This window comes from Salmo salar, chromosome ssa17 (assembly GCF_905237065.1).
Source record: "Salmo salar chromosome ssa17, Ssal_v3.1, whole genome shotgun sequence".
NCBI lineage: Eukaryota > Metazoa > Chordata > Actinopteri > Salmoniformes > Salmonidae > Salmo > Salmo salar.
In genome coordinates this window covers 50,207,318-50,228,420 of record NC_059458.1, presented here as the reverse complement: position 1 = coordinate 50,228,420, position 21,103 = coordinate 50,207,318, and the positions used below count along the sequence as shown (strand labels likewise).

Here is a 21,103-nt window from a genome sequence, read left to right as displayed (position 1 = left end):
CTATGGCAGGGGTTAACAGGGAGACGGGCCACCAGGGCAGGGCATCTACTTCCTCCTTCCTGACTTTAGACCACTGGTCTTACGAACACTTTCTTATTGTCCTTCAAGTCTCTCTTCCTCTTTTCTTCCTTAGGAGTTTCTCACTCCTTCCTTACACACCTCTCCTACCCCAAGTCCCACCTCTCATATACACTACATGATCAAAAGTATGTGGACACCTGCTGGTCGGACATCTCATTTCAAAATCATGGGCATTAATATGTATTTGGTCCCCCCTTCGCTGCTATAACAGCCTCTACTTTTCTGGGAAGGCTTTCCACTAGATGTTGGAACATTGCTGCGTGGACTTGCTTCCATTCAGCCACAAGGTCATTCGTGAGGTCAGGCACAGATGTTGGGCGATTAGGCCTGGCTCGCAGTAGGCTTTCCAATTCATCTCAAAGGTGTTCGATGGGGTTGAGGCAATGGAAAACCATTTCATGAAGCTCCCGACAAACGGTTCTTGTACTGACGTTGATCCCAGAGACAGTGTTACAACCGAGGACAGTCGACTTTTACGCGGTACGTGCTTCAGCACTCACCGGTCCCGTTCTGTGAGCTTTACACCACTCCAGCCGACGCTTGGCATTGCGCATGGTGATCTTAGGCTTGTGTGCAGCTGCTCATCCATAAACAGCATTTCATGAAGCTCCCGACGAACAGTTCTTGTGCTGACTCGGCAGCCAGTTCGGTGAGCTTGTGTGTCCTACCACTTCGCGGCTGAGCCTTTGTTGCTCCTAGACGTTTCCACTTCACAATAACAGCACTCACAGTTGACCGGGGAAACTCTAGCAGGGCAGAAATTTGACTAACTGACTTGTTGGAAAGGTGGCATCCTATGACGGTGCCACGTTGAAAGTCACTGAGCTCTTTAGTAAGCCCATTCTACTGCCAATGTTTGTTTATGGACATTACATGGCTGTGTGCTTGATTTTATACACCTGTCGGCAATGGGTTAAGCTGAAATAGCCGATTCCACTAATTTGAAGGGGTGTCCACATACTTTTGTATATATAGTGTATCTTATCTGGCAGTTTGGGTTACATGCACAGACTCTGTGACAGAGTTTGTCTAAATATGCCACATACTGTAAAAACCTAATAAAGAATTGTTCACCAAAAAAAAGTTTGGCTAACTATGTTTGAGATGTAGGATTTGAATGGGTGCCATTTTGGCACCAAATGTGGGTTTGACAATAGAAGGTTGACCCTGTGTCCATCTTGTCCCCAGGTTTGCCACCAGAGAGAGGAATGCCCTACTGCTGTACAATGGGAGATTTAACGAGAAACACGACTTTATCGCCTTGGAGATTATCGAGGAACAGATCCAACTCACCTTCTCTGCAGGTGAGAGGGCGCAGTGTGTCCACAGTGCAAATAATCATGTTCACACAAAGAGCTGGAAAATGACTTACAAGTTGCTTGTATCAACACTAGCTGATAGCTTGATTTATCAACTCCGCTGTAAGGATATCATTAATGTGGCTTTCACAAACCACTTGGTAAATACTCTTATCAGCTGAACTCCTTGACCAGTGTGAAACAAACAGTTACAGGATTTCATTAGAATGTGTCCTCTCCATTGTCTGGCTATGCTGCTGTGCAGTTACACTTAGAGATGCATTGGATTTGGCTGTATGAAAGGGCTGAGTGTTTTACTGTGGTCAGAGAGCAGCTGCTTCCCCCGACAGAGCCTGAGCAGACTGATTCATGACATTATAGACACTTAGCGAGCCATAAAGTCCTACAGTGCCTCGCAAAACTATTCATCTCCCTTGGCGTTTTTCCTATTTTGTTGCATTACAACCTGTAATTTAAATAAATTTTTATTTTTATTTGGATTTCATGTAATGGACAAACACAAAATAGTCCAAATTGGTGAAGTGAAATGAAAAAAATAGCTTATTTAAAAAATTCTAAAAAGTAAAAAAACAGAAAAGTGATGCGTGCAAATGTATTCACCCCCTTTGCTATGAAGCCCCTAAATAAGATCTGGTGCAACCAATTACCTTCAGAAGTCACATAATTAGTTAAATAAAGTCCACCTGTGTGCAATCTAAGTGTCACATGATCTCAGTATATACACACCTGTTCCAAAAGGCCCCAGAGTCTGCAACACCACTAAGCAAGGGGAACCACCAAGCAAACGGCACCATGAAGATCAAGGAGCTCTCCAAACAGGTCACTGACAAAGTTGTGGAGAAGTATAGATCAGGGTTGGATTATAAAAAAATATCCGAAACTTTGATCATCCCACGGAGCACCATTAAATCCATTATTAAAAAATGTAAAGAATATGGCACCACAACAAACCTGCCAAGAGAGGGCCAACCACTAAAACTCACAGACCAGGCAAGGAGGGCATTAATCAGAGAGGCAACAAAGAGACCAAAGATAACCCTGAAGGAACTGCAAAGCTCCACAGCAGAGATTGGAGTATCTGTCCATAGGACCACTTTAAGCCGTACACTCCACAGAGCTGGTCTTTACAGAAGAGTGGCCAGAAAAAAGCCATTGGTGTTCACCAAAAGGCATGTGGGAGACTCCCCAAACATATGAAAGAAGCTACTCTAGTCAGATTAGACTATAATTTAGCTTTTTGGCCATCAAGGATAACGCTATGTCTGCCACAAACCCAACACCTCTCATCACCCCGAGAACACTATCCCCACAGGCGAAGCATGGTGGTGGTAGCATCATGATGTGGGGATGTTTTTCATTGGCAGGGACTGGGAAACTGGTCAGAATTGAAGGAATGATGGATGGTGCTAAATACAGGGAAATTCTTGAGGGAAACCTGTTTCAGTCTTCCAGAGATTTGAGACTGGGATGGAGATTCACCTTTCAGCAGGACAATGACACTAAGCATACTGCTAAAGCAACACTCTAGTGGTTTAAGGGGAAATATTTAAATGTCTTGCAATGGCCTAGTCAAAGCCCAGACCTCAATCCAATTGAGAATCTGTGGTATGACTTAAAGATTGCTGTACACCAGCTGAACCCATCCAACTTGAAGGAGCTGGAGCAGTTTTGCCTTGAAGAATGGGCAAAAATCCCAGTGGCTAGATGTGCTACAAAAGGTGGCTCTACAAAGTATTGACTTTGGGGGGATGAATAGTTATGCACGCTCAAGTTTTCTGTTTATTTGTGTTATTTCTATCTTGTTTCCCGATAAAAAATATTTTGCTTTTTCAAAGTGGTAGGCATGTTGTGTAAATCAAATGATACAAACCCCCCCAAAATCCATTTTAATTCCAGGTTGTAAGGCAACAAAATAGGAAAACTTTGTGCATGACACAAGTAATTTTTCCAACAATTGTTTACAGACAGATTATTTCACTTATAATTCACAGTATCACAATTCCAGTGGGTTAGAAGTTTACATACACTAACTTGACTGTGCCTTTTAAACAGCTTGGAAAATTCCAGAAAATGTTGTCAAGGCTTTAGAAGCTTCTGATAGGCTAATTGACATAATTTGAGTCAATTGGAGGTGTACCTGTGGATGTATTTCAAGGCCTACCTTCAAACTAAGTGACTCTTTGCTTGACATCATGGGAAAATCAAAAGAAATCAGCCAAGACCTCAGAAGAAAATTGTAGAACTCCACAAGTCTGGTTCATCCTTGGAAGCAATTTCCAAACGCCTGAAGGTACCACATTCATCTGTACAAACAATAGTACGCAAGTATAAACACCATAGGCCCACGCAGCCATCATACCGCTCAGGAAGGAGATGCATTCTGTCTGCTAGAGATGAACCTACTTTGGTGCGAAACGAGCAAATCAAGCCCAGAACAACAGCAAAGGACCTTGTGACGATGCTTGAGGAAACAGGTACAAAAGTATCTATATCCACAGTCAAAGCAAGTTTTATATCGACATAACCTGAAAGGCCGCTCAGCAAGGAAGAAGCCACTGCTCCAAAACCGCCATAAAAAAGCCAGACTACGGTTTGTAACTGCACATGGGGACAAAGATTGTACTTTTTGGAGAAATTTCCTCTGGTCTGATGAAACAAAAATAGAACTGTTTGGCCATAATGACCATCATTATGTTTGGGCGAAAAATGGGGAGACTTGCAAGCCGAAGAACACCATCCCAACCGTGAAGCACGGGGGTGGCAGCATCATGTTGTGGGGGTGCTTTGCTCCAGGAGGGACTGGTGCACTTCACAAAATAGATGGCATCATGAGGGAGGAAAATTATGTGGATATATTGAAGCAACATCTCAAGACATCAGTCAGGAAGTTAAAGCTTGATCGCAAATGGGTCTTCCAAATGAACAATGACCCCAAACATACTTCCATAGTTGTGGCAAAATAGATTGGACCACAAAGTCAAGGTATTGGAGTGGCCATCATAAAGCCCTGACCTCAATCCTATAGAAAATGTGTTGGCAGAACTGAAAAAGCGTGTGCGAGCAAGGAGGCCTACAAACCTAACTTCGTTACACCAGCTCTGTCAGGAGGAATGGGCCAAAATTCTCCCAACTGTAGAAGCTTGTGGAAGGCAACCCGAAACGATTGACCACAGTTAAACAATTTAAAGGCAATGCTACCAAATAATAATTGAGTGTATGTAAACTTTTGACCCACTGGGAATGTGATGAAAGAAATAAAAGCTGAAATAAGCCATTCTCTCTACTGTTATTCTGACATTTCACATTCTTAAAATAAAGTGGTGATCCTAACTGACCTAAGGCAGGGAATTTTCACTAGAATTAAATGTCAGGAATTGTGAAAAACCGAGTTTAAATGTATTTGGCTAAGGTGTATGTAAACTGCTGACTTCAACTGTATGCATGCAAACAAACACAGCTCTTGTTGTTGAATCCACTGCGCTGAGTGTGTCTCACTGCCAATGTCTAGAGAGCCCTGGAGTTGATACCACACAGTCAACGTGATAAGGCAACGTGGGATTGCAGAAGTCATTGAGTTTTTCTGATAAAGACACACTAAACACCATGACTAATGACTCTGTGTAACACAGCTACAGTGTTGCGTTACTGTTGACTGAGTTGGTGGGTAAATTCTTCCAGAGAGACTCCTGCCCTTGGCAAACAGATAGTAAAGCCCTGGGTAAATCTGGTGTGATTGTTGCTCTGCAGACGTGGTGAACGAGAACCATTGATATGGTTGGAAAACCTTGGTGTTCTTATAGTGAGTGTGATTTATGATGACTGTGTGAGCTGGCTGGCTTTGTGAGTCTGGCTGTGTTTTTATTTCTCCATGTTGGAGTTTCATGTGAGAGAAATAGGTTTCCTTACATTGATTTTAACTTTGACGTACATGTTGTAAAGCATATATTCTTTGACATTTATCCTTCCTTTTAAAGTAGAGCCTACAGGTCTGGCATACAAGGTTATGTACATTCAACAGACAATATGGTATTGAATTAACCACAACCTCTTTTCGTCTCTCTTGTCTTTCCTATCTTTCCTCTCTCCCTCTTTCTCCCTTTCCCTCTCTCCCCATCACTTTCTCGCCCTCCTCCAGGAGAGACTAAGACCGTGGTCCATCCCTTTGTTCCCGGAGGGGTCAGTGACAGTCAGTGGCACTCTGTCCAGCTGCACTACTACAACAAGGTAAGACACGGCTACACCTTGTTTATCTCTCTGGCTTGTCTGGCTTGTTTGTTGCTGTGCATATAAACAGTAAACATATGTTGAAGACAGAAACGTAATGGACACCCCAATGGAGAAGCCTGCATACCTGTCAAGTTCACCTACTCATAACCTGGTTGATAGTCTGTTGATATTTTGACTAACTTTATTATGGATTATTGAGTTAAAGTGTGACTACATTTAAGTACCATATCATAAAGATCATGATTACATCATAAAGATCTTATGAGTCGTGTGTGTGTCAGAGTTAATCAGAATTATTTTACATGTCAACTGTTCAAGCCAGAGGGAAACTGTGGTTTTACCATGTTCTTTCTAAAAGCCAATCTTAACGAGGATTATTTCATATCACAGATCAAATTCGCCACCAAAGGTAATCGTATATTAGACTGATATGGCAGTCAATTGCTGGGGGTTATTTTTCCACAAACTTCCATGGCCTCGGGCCTATTGAACCACAACAGCAGACAGACAACATCTCAGCTGTATCCATCTCTGCGTACAGGCCTACTCCTACCTCAACCCTATGTTATAGACTATGCTTCTCTGAACATGTGAGAGTTTCTTAGTGCCGACTTTTAGACTCTTTCCCAACCGGTTTCCAGAAAAGCATATGTTAACTGGAAGGCATGTGCCTTGTGTTGAAGCTTTAGAATAGCCTCATACATTTTTGTCACGAAAGACACAGGTTTCTTTATTTCCTGCCTGTCTTTGATTCCTACTTTCCTGGCTTCCCTAACCCGGTGTAGCAGACGTCAAATACTGCATTGTGATTGGCCGACCTCCTAGCAGGTTTCAGACCTGTGTTGGTTCTTATTGTTCTGTGTGTTGTATTGGGGGTAAAGTACCATGGAACAGGGGAGATTAATTTCCATGCTACTGCCAGACTGGGTAGATTTCCTGTTTCTAAACCAAATCCCTCCTCTTTCTTGCTTGTTTAGTTTCTCCCGTGACTGAACCTATGCTACTAGTGTTCTGTCGGCAACGTAAAACAAACACAATCTCACACACAGACACATGAGTGAGCGCTAACACACACACATGTGCGAGCCCACAAGTACACACACACACACACACGTGCACACACTAGAGGTCTTCACGGGTCCAATAGACCCGAAATGTTGAGATCCGACCCTGTATTACAGACTGGAACCGATTGGACCCGTCCTCTGTTAATTGAATGTGTGTGAGGTGATGAGAACTGGGCAAGCTTGTTATGTGTCAGCCAATTGCAACTCAATAAAACATATAGCATATGTCCAGCTGAAACAGATTCGGGGTGCTCGCCTCATGTGCGCCTGCTGCTGAGGAGAGAGCCAGTGAAAGGCCTTTTCCATTGAAGTAAATACATTTTCAGACAAGAAGAATGTCCTCGGGGACAAGTTGTAATACTGTAGTGGACAAAGATGAGATGAACGGCCTTAATGGACTGTGTGCAACGCGCTATTTAGGTTTGATGCAATTTTCGAACTTTCATTTATTTATTTTAGTATTTATTATCATTTGTTTTATCATTAATATGATTGTATATCATTATTATTATTATTGTAGGCCTATTTAAGAATTTAAACCAGTTCTTTAAATAGCGTTTGCAAAAAGTGTTTTGTTTCATTTTGTCGAGACATTTTTGTTGGCTAAATGATGTTCCAACTGTAATGTTGTGTTTGCAGCAACATAATGGAGTTACCGGTAGGGGCCTGGTATAGGGCTACTCTCAGTCAAACCCTGAAAACCAAAGAGGGCGAGATGCTAAACTTAATTTAATTATGAAATATGATAACCTGTTGGTATTTCCCCTATTAACAATGTCGACTTACTTTTGATATTACCCTAATAAAGTTAAGTCATTTTTGTAAATTTTTGGTGTGGTAGGCTATGGTTATTATTACACACACCAGCACTCCAACTGACTCCAACAAGTTGAAGTTGAGGAAGAATGTTTTAGACCTACCAGAGTTCCGCCTTTAATCTAACAATATAATGCTTGTCTTTATAAAAAATACTCGAATTGAAAATTTACAAATTAGCTTCCTTGTGTATGCCTATTTCTGTATAGCAGCAGTAGTAGTCTATCTGACAAGTATAAAGAAATACGTCTGTGTTGGGAACATTGTGCCGGCATATCTCTGTCTTTCTCTCCATCTCTCTAGGGCTAGGCTTAAGCTTCTCTTACTTTATATATAAATATATCTTTTTTATATTAATATCATACAGTTGACGCCTAGGCCTATATTCATGCAATGCCCTGACGCATTTATCGCTCAAATCTCCAACAGCTTAACCGTAAGGTGGACAATTATTGTTTTAGGAAAGTAAAAATCAATATAACAATAGGCTATAAAGTTTTGAATATGCTACGCATCGAAACACAACTAGTTGTTTTTTGTTTTGTTATAGGCAGTTTTTAAGGACACGTAAGTTGATCATTTGGTGGGCCTCCCGAGTGGCGCAGCGGTCTAAGGTGCTGCACCACAGTGCGCGAGGCATCACTACAGACCTGGGTCCGATCCCGGGCTGTGTCACAGCCGGCAGTGGGTGGGAGACCCATGAGGCGACGCCATATTGGCCCAGAGTCGTCCGGGTTAGGGGAGGGTTTGGCTGGCCCGGGATTTCATTTTCCCATCACGCTCTAGCGACTCCTTGTGGCGGGCCGGGCGCCTGCAAGCTGACTCCGGCACATTGGTGCGGCTGGCTTCCGGGTTAAGCAAGCAGTGTGTCAAGAAGCAGTGCGGCTTGGCAGGGTTGTGTTTTGGAGGACGCATGGCTCTCGACCTTCGCCTCACCCGAGTCCATAGAGGAGTTGTAGCAATGGGACAAGACTGTATCACGAAATTGGGCAGAAAAAGGGCTAAAAGTAAAATAAAAAATGGTGTTTACAATTTGGCCGATATCTCTCATTTATTGATGTCGGGTCTTTTATGTCGGGTGGAAAAACCTCTAGCACACACACATACATTTTTTTTTAGTTTGGAGGTCATTGAGAGAGGGTCGAATTTGGTCAACACAATATGTAATTGCTAATTTGCTACGTGAGGCTTATTCGATCAAATAGCTGTAATGTTTAGGTTGCTTTGATATAAGTGGGCGCACATGGTATGCCGGCCAGATTTGTGCCTGTTGTTCACTTATCTGCCCTCTCATTGGCTAGAATGTCCCCACCTGATCCAACCTCCTCATGCCTTTGCCGACATTATTCCCATTGTTAGAGCGGTCAGTCCAGTATCTTGTCAGTTTATACACAATCTTTGATCACTATCACTAGCTATCATTAGCCAAAAAATCAGCTAGGTAGCTAACTTGATTCTTCTTACATGTACTACTAAAGTTAAAAAGCGTTGCATTGTTGTAAACATATGCAAAATAAATGTTCCTTCCAACATCTATTTTGCACCAGTCTCGGGCTATTCCTTTTAATAAATCCAAGTCACGTTGAGATTGACCTAATAATTCAACCTAACCTAACCTATGACCTAGCAAATCACCCTACCCCCAATTGCAAGAAGTGGCACAAATAATTCACTAAAAACTAGCCTCCAATGCATGCTTTCTATTCCTAACACTAAAACTAAATAAAAAAGACAATCTGAATTTAAAATAAAAATTGAAAAATGTATAGAAATAAAAACGATATAAAAACACTATAATAACCTTGCTGTCCAGGAACTGGCTGAAATCCCTTAAAGCTAGGAAGAGGCTACTGCAACCAGGCACGCTGTCACCTTATGTTATACCTCACCCCAGTCACATTGAGAACAGCCAAACCTGGTCCTGACAGTCCAGATAGGATCCATGCCTTCATCTAAAGCCAGACTAAGCTCACTTTCTACATCAGAGCCTTGGAGGACTCATAAAGCGATCCTCAATGTCTGCATTCCACGTGACATCCTATTCCATACACAGTGCACTACTTTGGACCAGAGCTCTGGTCAAACGTAGTGCACTTTGCTGGGAATGCGGTGCCATTTGGGACTCAGCCTATGATATTTTTATGGCCTACTCAAGGCTTCTCAAGGCACCGGTTAGATTAAGGGTTGTCCATATCAGAGTGGAGAGGCCCAGTCACCCCAAACAGCCCCTAAAAGTCTGCTCCCCTTTCTCCTCAAACCATAGGTCAGAGGCCGCAAGGGGATGGGCTATGAGGGGCATTGGGCCACCATGGTAACAGACACACTTGCATTGTGCTTGGTGATTTACGGTGGTGTGTGGGGTGCTTAGACTCATGCAGGGCGGGGGTGGCCTCCCTATTGAAGATTTCACACAATAGAAGACATTTTAGAAATTCCCAATTTATTTTGGATGTGGAGTAGCGACGCCTCAAGGACAGCAAGAGGAGTTGGCACAAGACACACACACACACACACACACACACACACACACACACACACACACACACACACACACACACACACACTTGCAGAGCTAAAAAAGGAAACGCACACAGAGAGAAAGGGATATTCTTGGACTGTTCAGGTTTTGATGATAATGAAGCAGGAAGTGACGTCACGTCATCTCTCAGAAGGATGATTGTCTGGGGAGGAAGTATGTTGAATCACTGTGGTGTATTTCTGTTCTTCTCTTTTCTATTGTAGACCACTGGTTGAAGCAGCGGCAGGCAGGCAGGCTTTGTCTTATGATGGATGACTTTAGCCACTATGTTGAATAATGAATGTTCAGTAAGGACAAGAGGTTGACAAGTGTGTGTCTGTCTGTGTGTTTATTTGTAAAGGGGTCTATGTCTGGGCCTAGTGTCAGACTTGTTAATAGTTGTGGTCTGGACGGAGCAGTCTAGAGGACATGATGTTATTTACATTTTACAGTATAACATGCTCTATTAGCCACATTCCCAGACACAGACAGGCCTAGCTAGCTCTAATAGCTAGCCCTAATCACACAGCTGCATCGAAGCCCTCATCTAAAACTCATACTCTGACTGATGGAGATGGTGATAACATGGCCTTTATAGATACGAGGCTTTATTAATCCATGCCGTAGGCTGTAGGCTTGTTCATTTAGTAGACAAGTCCCGTGCCATTATTTTATATTATATGATTTTATAGTAAGAAGAATATAATTGAATTTAGCTGAGTAAAATGGAAAGGATATTTTTCCCATTCCAGAGCGAGAGTCTGCATATGAAGTGGCTATGTTGAGCGTAGAAGTGATCATTTGAAACAGGTCCTATATCCTAGATTTAGAGTTATTTGGCAACTTTAGTTATGAATGATACAAACTTTAGAATGTCATAGAAATCAAAACATATTTGGGCTGCACGATGCGACTTTAGGCTATTGATGATTAGAGAAAGTCACAAAAAAAGCTTGTGCTCTGTTCCTTGCCGCAGGCTGCACACGCCGTTCTCTCATCAAGTGATCATATTTTCACCCATCGGACTATTCTCAATTTCATCTTCTCTTTAATAATATGTCAAATTACATCATCAAATGGGCAGGAACAGGGGCAGGGGGAAAAAATATGTAATCTGTATGCTCTCTAATAGTGAATGGAGGCTCCTTTCCCGCTAGTTGTTTTTTTCCATCATGCCAGGTATGCTACTCCTGTTATTTCACTCCACCCATCAACCACTGTTTGAGGAGCATGCTGCCTCTCGCTACGTGAGAGGTGATATTCCACCCAAACCCTATATGCCATGGGCTCTTCAACCCTGTTCCTGAAGCTACCCAGTGCTTCATTTGGGGAAACCAAGTGAAATCTGTTCGGGAACATCGATAGTAACATCTATTTCATTTAGCTGACAGCCCCTCTCTCTGCACGCTCGAGAAATAAATGAAGGAGAGAGCGGACGAGATAGAAACGCACTGTGGTAAGATATTCTGTAGCTAAAGGTAATGTGTCAGCCTATTAATGATGAAATATAAAAAATGCCCAATTACTAGACTATTCAAAGTCAAATACAAATGTACTATAATTGTAGGCTAACTCTGTAAGCCGCCCTGCACAATCAATGAACCAACAGCATCCCCTAGTTCAGTTATTTTGTTTTAATGTTTTTCTGCCGTACGTAATATGCGGTAGGCTATGTATTGGTAGGCTTCTTTTGTTGTTGCTTGGGCTCATATATAGGCCTATACATAAGCTCTAATATGTATATTAATCATCACCGTAGAAAGCGCTGTCCAGGGGCTTCCCGAGTGGCGCAGCGGTCTAAGGCACTGCATCGTAGTGCTTGAGGCGTCGCTACAGACACCGGGTTTGATCCCAGGCTGTGTCACAGCCGGTCGCAACCGGGAGACCCATGAGGCGGCGCACAATTGGCCCAGCATCGTCCGGGTTAGGGGAGAGTTTGGCCGTCAGGGATGTCCTTGTCCCATCGCGCTCTAGCGACTCCTTGTGGCGGGCCGGGCGCATACACGCTGACTTCTGTCGCTAGTTGTACGGTGTTTCCTCTGACACATTGGTGTGGCTGGCTTCCAGGTTAAGTGAGCAGTGTGTCAAGAAGCAGTGTGGCTCGGCAGGGTCATGGCTCTCGACCTTTGCCTCTCCTGAGTCCACACAGGAGTTGCAGTGATGGAACAAGACTGTAACTACCAATTGAGTAAAAAGTACAAAAAAAGAAAGCGCTGTTCATTTTGTTGTGTTTTCCACTCAGTTTAAACCTGTTGTTGAATTTCTTTGTTTGATCAATCACAGTGAGGTGAGTTTTAAAACCATGACACAATTTTGATGTGCTTGATGTGATGTCAGAGTGGTTAGAGGGACAATAGAGCCCTGAGTACCTGACCATTAGAGACCCGATGGTCGTTAGCTAGTTGTGTACTACCAACGCATGTCCAGAGTGCATAAGAGGAGATTACCGTGACTCAACTGTCACATGGAATTTTACCACCAACAAAATTTTGCTCTGCCAGGAGTACCGCTGAAGTACCCCCTCATTTTATCAGTAGGCCTATGGGCTCATGAGTCTTGTCAAGTACCCCCTATGGATAGGCCAAGTACCCCCATGGGTCCTAGTACCCCTGGTTGGGAACCACTGGCCTAGAACCACAAGTAGTAGCACGGCAGTGACCATACGAGTTGGCTGTACACAGTATTAGCAGATCTGGGACCAGGCTACACAAACAGGTCTAGCCTCACTGGACCTCCTGCTGGGTCATTCTCACAGCACAATACAGTGTTTGCCTGCTCTCTTCCTCCTCTCTCACCCTCCCAACAGCTTTCTCTTATTAATTCAGTCATGCTAGCTCTACCAAACAGAGCAGCTAGTGTTATGTCTCTGTATCTCTGTGTGTCTCTGCTCTATGACGGATAATTTCTATGCAAACAGTGCAGAGAGATGAGAGGGGAAGTGTGGTAGTGGGGATGATCTATGGGGTTATATGTATGTTTTCTAGGTTAAAGCCAGTATCTATATCTCTTAGGGGAGTGCTCATAGCTGGACTCATGATCATAAACTCTGAGTGAGTTAAACTGTGCATTTTAAAATGGGAGTCATAAATGCCATAGCCATTGGTTTTGTAGGGAGATAATATTTGTGGTTCTCTAGAAGTGTAGAAGCTGATATAATGCCTGGAGTTGTATAGGAACTTTTATTTAGACCATTTCTCTGCTGAGCCGAGAACATGCAGAATAATCCAGTCACTGAGATCTAAAAACATGCATACATTGTCATGCAGACACAGACAAACACACGCTTACACTAGAGGATGTACAGTTGGTGCTGTAGTCCACACACACACACACACACACACACACACACACACACACACACACACACACACACACACACACACACACACACACACACACACACACACACACACACACACAAAAGTTGCAGATCTTAAAGGATCTAACACACCCCTCTCTCTCCCATGGTCTACCCAGGACAGCCTGCACCTGCTGGGGTCCAGTGGGGTGTTGGGGGTCCCTCTTTATACTGCCTGGCTGGAGCTGACACACAAGGAGGTACAGTAGCATGGCCTCTCGTGTCTTAGCTCTAGTACTGGTGTTAGTACTAGTCTTGGGGTTAGTCTGGCTCTAGTCTGGTCTCTGGTCTGGCTCTAGTCGTGGTCTAGTCTTGCGGTGGTTCTATGGTTAGCTTGGTTCTAGTCGAGTTTCTCAAAGGTTTGCATGTCTTTACAGACTTCATTCTTTAACAGAGTTACTTCACTTCTTGCCGTAGGTTTCCATTTGATTCTCATTCATTTTACTGTAGCTACATTTTCCTTCACTGAAAACACAATGCTCACCCATTAAACCTGTGTGTTTGTGTTCGTCAACATCTCTGCCTCTCAAACACCTACAGGGAATCTTGCAGGTGCGCTGAGCACCATGAGTTTTCACGCACCAGATTTCAGCCAATCACCAGTCAGAATTGCCCTGACACACAGAGAGGGATCTCGTTCCCCGCTGACATTATTTTCTCTAATAGGGCTGGTCATGTGACCACGGCAGCAAACAGGAGCACTAAGATTAAAGAGATTCTCCGGTACTGTTATATACCTTTTAACCAGTAGTTCTGAAAGTAGCTCTCACAAGTCAAGCTTGGTACCCGAAAATGGAGAGCCACATAATGTATGTTCACCTCGTCATTGCTCTCTCACTCTGCTATGTGTGCATCTTGCTTGAATTGCTAGGGGTCTGGCCCATGTGGGGGAAAATGTAGGGAAAATGGCGAAGCACAGCTTTCAGATAAACAGTTGTTCTCAAACTAGGTATTTCATGGCTAATTGAGGTAAGACAGTAATTCTGCTCATTGATTATCCATGTATGAACTTCACATTGACACATTAAAGCTCAAAGCCAAAGTTCCAGAGCATGTCTTTAATATCAGCAGGTGAAAATAATCCAAAACGATCTACCAAATCTATTAATTTTAAAATGTTGATTACTTCTCCTTACCATTCACCTGATGATAAGACAAGGCATACATTTTTTGTTTGTTTTCTAACATATGATGGGGGGGGGTCCCTTGGTTGCCGGTTTGCCTGAGTGGGGGTCCCTGGGCAAGAAATGGTTGAAGACCCCTGTTGTAATTCCTGTGTCCTATTCCAGACCAATTGCTGTTTGCCAATGAGGGAGCCAGAGATTCCATGCAGCTCATGTAGCATGACTCAATGTTAGAGAGTGAGGAGGGAGAACGTGGTCAGGAGAAAGAGAACTAGGGAGGGAGAGAGAACAAGAGGGAGGGCAATAAGAAGAGATGTATTATTAGTGCTGTAAACACCTGGCACCTGCCTCTGTCTTTTACTCCCCTCTCTCTTTCTCTCTCTCCCCCTTTGCTCCTTTACTCACTCTGTCCATTTCTCTTACTCATAGGCTGTGTTAATGTGTAACAGCATCCACTGCCAGACATTCTTATGGGTGTTTGATGCTTTCAATACTCCTAGGCTTGAATAAAACATGTATTACAGTAACCTTTCACACCTACAGTGGTGAGTTTGTAGTAAGATAGTAATCTCACAGATATTCCAACTAGCTCCAGATTTCGGTAACGGGTCACGGGATTCGTATGATAGAGACAAACTCCAAATTTGAAGGTTTCCTATTCCTATTGTTCAGCTCAAGGTATTCAGAGGACAATGTTGCTGTCCATCTGGCATCGCCCAGAGAAAGTGCAGAACATTGATATATGTGTGTGTGTTATAGAGATGGCATCAGGGTAACATATAGGGTTGAACGTCCGCCCCATGTCCTGTAGGAGAGAGAGCAACATTGTTACCCATTTGTATATCCTCAGGGTGTGTGTGTGTGTGTGTGTGTGTGTGTGTGTGTGTGTGTGTGTGTGTGTGTGTGTGTGTGTGTGTGTGTGTGTGTGTGTGTGTGTGTGTGTAAAAATTGCCTGAATTGATGTGATAACGATAAATAGAAAGATACGTTTATAATGTTGTCCACAGTTTATTTTATTATCCTTTAACCTACAACTACTAGTTGTCCCATTAGTAATCACGCATATTGGCAAACTTATTTCATTTAAAACTTTTTCTAGTATAGGCTACTTATCACAATGAACAATATCAGAAAAAATGCCTGCGATAAGTGATTGGTATGGTCGCTGTCAATGATTTTATCGTCCCAGCTCTAGTGTGTGTGTGTGTGTGTGTGTGTGTGTGTGTGTGTGTGTGTGTGTGTGTGTGTGCGCGCGTGCGCATGCATGCGTGTATGAATAATTGATAGCTCTAGGTTTACAGTGCCAGAGGGTAGGTGAGGTAATGGTCTAAGAACACATTGGGACGTCACAGCTACACGGACGCCCTAACCCACACACCAGACCAAACACACGCATACACACATCAGGCATGCACACACACGCACATTAAACATTTGCCTTTCCCCTCCTTCCGTAGGAGCACACAAAGCAAAGGATGGCAGGAGATACAGCTTTTCAAAAAATTCTGGACGTTGGAATGAGAGAGAGAGACAAAGGGAGAGAAAGAGAGGGCGAGAGAGAGGCGATTGCATTTCCTCAGTGAAACCCAAGTCTTGTCAGAGCCTTCGCTCCTGACTTCCTTCATTATGAAAATACACCCGCTCACCCTTTTCTCTCCTCCGCTAGCAACTTCCTGCAGCGCGGGCCTGACTCCCACACACACTTGAGGTAGTCCATCGTATCCGATGATGACTTCCACTACTGCTTGTGGGTTTGCTGAGGACTGTTTAATCCGATGCGGGATGCACACTCTCGGCCACAGACAGAGCACATAAAGGCCTGTCCCATTGATGCTGAGGCAGGCATGGGCATCTGTCTTCTCTGTCGATCCTCTGGCACCCGGATGACATGGCCGAGCCATGTAAGCTGGTGGTGTGTGAAAGACGCCTCAATGCTCCTACAGTTGGTTCTCTGTTGAATCTCTGAGTGAGGAACACGGTCCCGCCAGGAAACTTTCGAAATGCATTGGAGGCATTTTAATGTGAAAGGACTCCAGTTGTTTTAAGCGTCGGCTGTAGACTGTCAATGTTTCACATCCATAACAGAGTGTAGATACACACACTGCCTGTTAGACTGCCACTTTGGTGCGTAGGTTCCTGTTGTTAAAAACCCTCTTCCTTAGCCGTCCAAAGGAGGATGAGGCCTGTTTGACCCGATTCTGGATGTCCTGGTGGATGTTGCAGTCTTCTGAGAGGATGCTTCCAGGATATTTAAAGTGTGGCACAATGACAAGTGATGAGTCTGAGATAAAGAATGTGGGTGTTTTAGTCAGAGGATCAGATGACCACTGTTTTTGAGATGTTAACAGACAGCCCCATTCTGCTATATGCTCTCACAGCTGCTGTGAGGGTGGCTTGTAAAACTTCTGGGGTATGTGCCACAAGAACGCCATCATCGGCGTACGCGTTCAGATTTGAGCTTCGTGGCGGCTTGGAGCCTCCTGATGTTGAAGAGGTTCCCGTCCAATCTGAAGTCCAGGGTTTCCGCATTCCCCATTGTCTTTGTGCGGGCGTGTTGTGACACACCGAAGGAAGACTGATACACACACACACACACACACACACACACACACACACACACAAACTCTCGACATCACACACACCCACACACACGCTCTAGCACTGCCTTGTGACTCAAAATATACTCCTGGAAAGATTCCAGTTATGACATTAGCTGTATTACAAGTCCTCATAAAGTGGATGAATTTTCTTTTCAGAGTTGTTTTTTCTCTTTTGATTGTAATCTGATGCATCCACCACTGACCTTAGCCTCCCTCCCGGGTAGTAAAGTTGTCATGTGCTTGTCAGACAGACAGACAGACAGACAGACAGACAGACAGACAGACAGACAGACAGACAGACAGACAGACAGACAGACAGACAGACAGACAGACAGACAGACAGACAGACAGACAGACAGACAGACAGACAGACAGACAGACAGGCGTAATAGGATGAAAAGATACTGTTAGTTAATCAGTGTTCAGTCCTAGGGCTGTTTTGGGGTAGTTACTGCAGTGTTTCCTGTGTTGTCAGCTCTGTAAGGCTCTGTAGGTGTCAGGTCAGGCCTCAGTCAGTAACCTTATACCCTACCTACTGTGCTGCGGGGCAGACTGAGTGGTAAAACAAATAGAAACGTTGCCTTTCGTAAACTAACACTCACACTTGACTTTTTCTCCCCTACTACCACTGACTTTGCTGAAAGCTACTTTGAGGGAAATATACTGACCTATGTAATTGTCCCACCTAGCTATCTCAAGATCAATGCACTAACTGCTAAATGACTAGAATATAAAAAAATCTATGAAGGCCATAACATGGAGTGTTTGCCTGTACTGACTTTAGAGCTGAAAACAAGTACACAGAACGAGAGAGTTAGTTGGTTCACACACTCAAAGAGGCGGTGAGAAGAGAGAGTGTGTTTGTGTGTGTGTGTGTGTGTGTGTGTGTGTGTGTGTGTGTGTGTGTGTGTGTGTGTGTGTGTGTGTGTGTGTGTGTGTGTGTGTGTGTGTGTGTGTGTGTGTGTGTGTGTGTGTGTGTGTGTACACATCTGTCTGTCTGTCACTTGTTGCTTGTGTTCTCAGACCTTTTCCTCTTTGTTGGGCACATCGCGCACTGCTCCCAAGCATACTACTTGCCAGTGTCCAGTCTCTTGACAACAAGGTAGACGAAATCCGAGCAAGAGCTGCCTTCCAGAGAGACATCAGAGACTGTAACGTTCTTTGTTTCACGGAAGCATGGCTCACTCGAGACACGCCATCTAAGTCGGTACAGCCACCTGGTTTCTTCACGCATTGCGCCGACAGAAACAAGCATCTCTCTGGTAAGAAGAAGGGCGGGGGTGTATGCCTTATGATTAACGAGACGTGGTGTGATCATAACAACATACAAGAACTCAAGTCCTTCTGTTCACCTGACTTAGAATTCCTCACAATTAACCTCTTACATCTAGACGTTCCGCTAGCGGAACACCTGCTCCAATATCCAATGATAGGCGTGGCGCGAATTACAAATTCCTCAAAAATACAAAAACTTCAATTTTTCAAACATATGACTATTTCACAGCATTTTAAAGACAAGACTCACCTTTATCTAACCACACTGTCCGATTTCAAAAAGGCTTTACAGCGAAAGCAAAACATTAGATTATGTCAGCAGAGTACCAAGCCAGAAATAATCAGACACCCATTTTTCAAGCTAGCATATAATGTCACAAAAACCCAGAAGACAGCTAAATGCAGCACTAACCTTTGATGATCTTCATCAGATGACACAACTAGGACATTATGTTATACAATACATGCATGTTTTGTTCAATCAAGTTCATATTTATATCAAAAAACAGCTTTTTACATTAGCATGTGACGTTCAGAACTAGCATACCCCCGCAAACTTCCGGGGAATTTGCTAACAATTTACTAAATTACTCACGATAAACGTTCACAAAAAGCATAACAATTATTTTAAGAATTATAGATACAGAACTCCTCTATGCACTCGATATGTCCGATTTTAAAATAGCTTTTTGGTGAAAGCACATTTTGCAATATTCTAAGTACATAGCCCAGCCATCACGGGCTAGCGATTTAGACACCCGGCAAGTTTAGCACTCACCAATATCAGATTTACTATTATAAAAGTTTGATTACCTTTTGTTGTCTTCGTCAGAATGCACTCCCAGGACTGCTACTTTAATAACAAATGTTGGTTTGGTCCAAAATAATCCATCGTTATATCCGAATAGCGGCGTTTTGTTCGTGCGTCCCAGACACTATCCGAAATGGTAAATCAGGGTCGTGCGCATGGCGCAATTCGTGACAAAAAAATTCTAAATATTCCATTACCGTACTTCGAAGCATGTCAACCGCTGTTTAAAATCCATTTTTATGCAATTTATCTCGTAAAAAAGCGATAATATTCCGACCGGGAATCTCCTTTTCGGCAAACAGAGGAAAAATCACAAAGACGGGGGCGGCCAGGGCACGCGCCTAAGCCCACAGTCCCTTGATCGGCCACTTGAGAAAGGCGATAATGTGTTTCAGCCTGGGGCTGCGATGACGACATTCAGGTTTTTCCCGGGCTCTGAGCGCCCATGGAAGACGTAGGAAGTGTCACGTTAGAGCAGAGATCCTTTGTAAAAGATAGAGATGGCAAAGAAGTTCAAGAAATGGTCAGACAGGCCACTTCCTGTAAAGGAATCTCTCAGGTTTTGACCTGCCGTTTGAGTTCTGTTATACTCACAGACACCATTCAAACAGTTTTAGAAACTTTGGCGTGTTTTCTATCCAAAGCCAATAATTATATGCATATTCTAGTTACTGGGCAGGAGTAGTAACCAGATTAAATCGGGTACGTTTTTTATCCAGCGTGAAAATACTGCCCCCTAGCCATAACAGGTTAAATGCCGACCACATTATCTACCAAGAGAATTATCTTCGATCATAATCACAGTCGTGTATATTCCCCCCCAAGCAGAAACTTCGACGGCCCCGAAAGAACTTCATTCGACTCTATGCAAACTGGAAACCACATATCCCGAGGCTGCATTTATTGTAGCTGGGGATTTTAACAAGGCTAATCTGAAAACAAGGCTCCTTAAATTTTATCAGCATATCGATTGTGCTACCAGGGCTGGTAAAACCCTGGATCATTGTTATTCTAACTTCCGCGATGCATATAAGGCCCTCCCTTCGGAAAAGCTGACCACGACTCCATTTTGTTGCTTCCAGCCTATAGACAGAAACTAAAACAGGAAGCACCCGCGCTCAGGTCTGTTCAACGCTGGTCCGACCAATCGGATTCCATGCTTCAAGATTGCTTCGATCACGTGGACTGGGACATGTTCCGCATAACGTCGAACAACAACATTGACGAATACGCTGATTCGGTGAACAAGTTTATTAGCAAATGCATCGGTGATGTTGTACCCACAGCGTCTATTAAAACATTCCCCAACCAGAAACCGTGGATTGATGGCAGCATTCGCGCAAAACTGAAAGCGCGAACCACTGCTTTTAATCAGGGCAAGGTGACCAGAAACATGACCGAATACAAACAGTGTAGCTATTCCCTCCGCAAGGCAATCAAACAAGCTAAGCGTCAGTATAGAGACAAACTGGAGTCGCAATTCAACGGCTCAGACACGAGAGGTATGTGGCAGGGTCTACAGTCAATCACGGACTAAAAAATAATAACCAGCCCCATCGCGGATCACGATGCCTTGCTCCCAGACAGACTAAACCATTTTTTTGCTCGCTTTGAGGACAATACAGTGCCACTGACACGGCCCGCTACCAAAACCTGAAGGCTTTCCTTCACTGCAGCCGATGTGAGTAAAACATTTAAACGTGTTAACCCTCGCAAGGCTGCAGGCCCAGACGGCATCCCCGGCCGCGTCCTCAGAGCATGCGCAGACCAGCTGGCTGGTGTGTTTACAGACATATTCAATCCTTATCCCAGTCTGATGTTCCCACATGCTTCAAGAGGTCCACCATCGTTCCTGTTCCCAAGAAAGCTAAGGTAACTGAGCTAAATGACTACCGCCCTATAGCACT

The 21,103-nt window shown here is 43.8% G+C and overlaps 1 protein-coding gene across 4 annotated transcripts in view; it reads left to right on the top strand.

The window, feature by feature from the left end:
• Window positions 1-21,103, top strand: part of celsr1a (cadherin EGF LAG seven-pass G-type receptor 1a) — a 138,554-nt gene that overhangs the window by 72,506 nt on the left and 44,945 nt on the right. For 3 of the 4 annotated variants that reach the window (XM_045699671.1, XM_045699672.1, XM_045699673.1), the window contains exons 6-8: window positions 1,270-1,385; window positions 5,536-5,624; window positions 13,506-13,586. In XM_045699671.1, the coding sequence (XP_045555627.1) occupies window positions 1,270-1,385; window positions 5,536-5,624; window positions 13,506-13,586 (286 nt within the window). The remainder of the gene's footprint in view (window positions 1-1,269; window positions 1,386-5,535; window positions 5,625-13,505; window positions 13,587-21,103) is intronic. The other variant, XM_045699674.1, reaches the window with a different exon arrangement.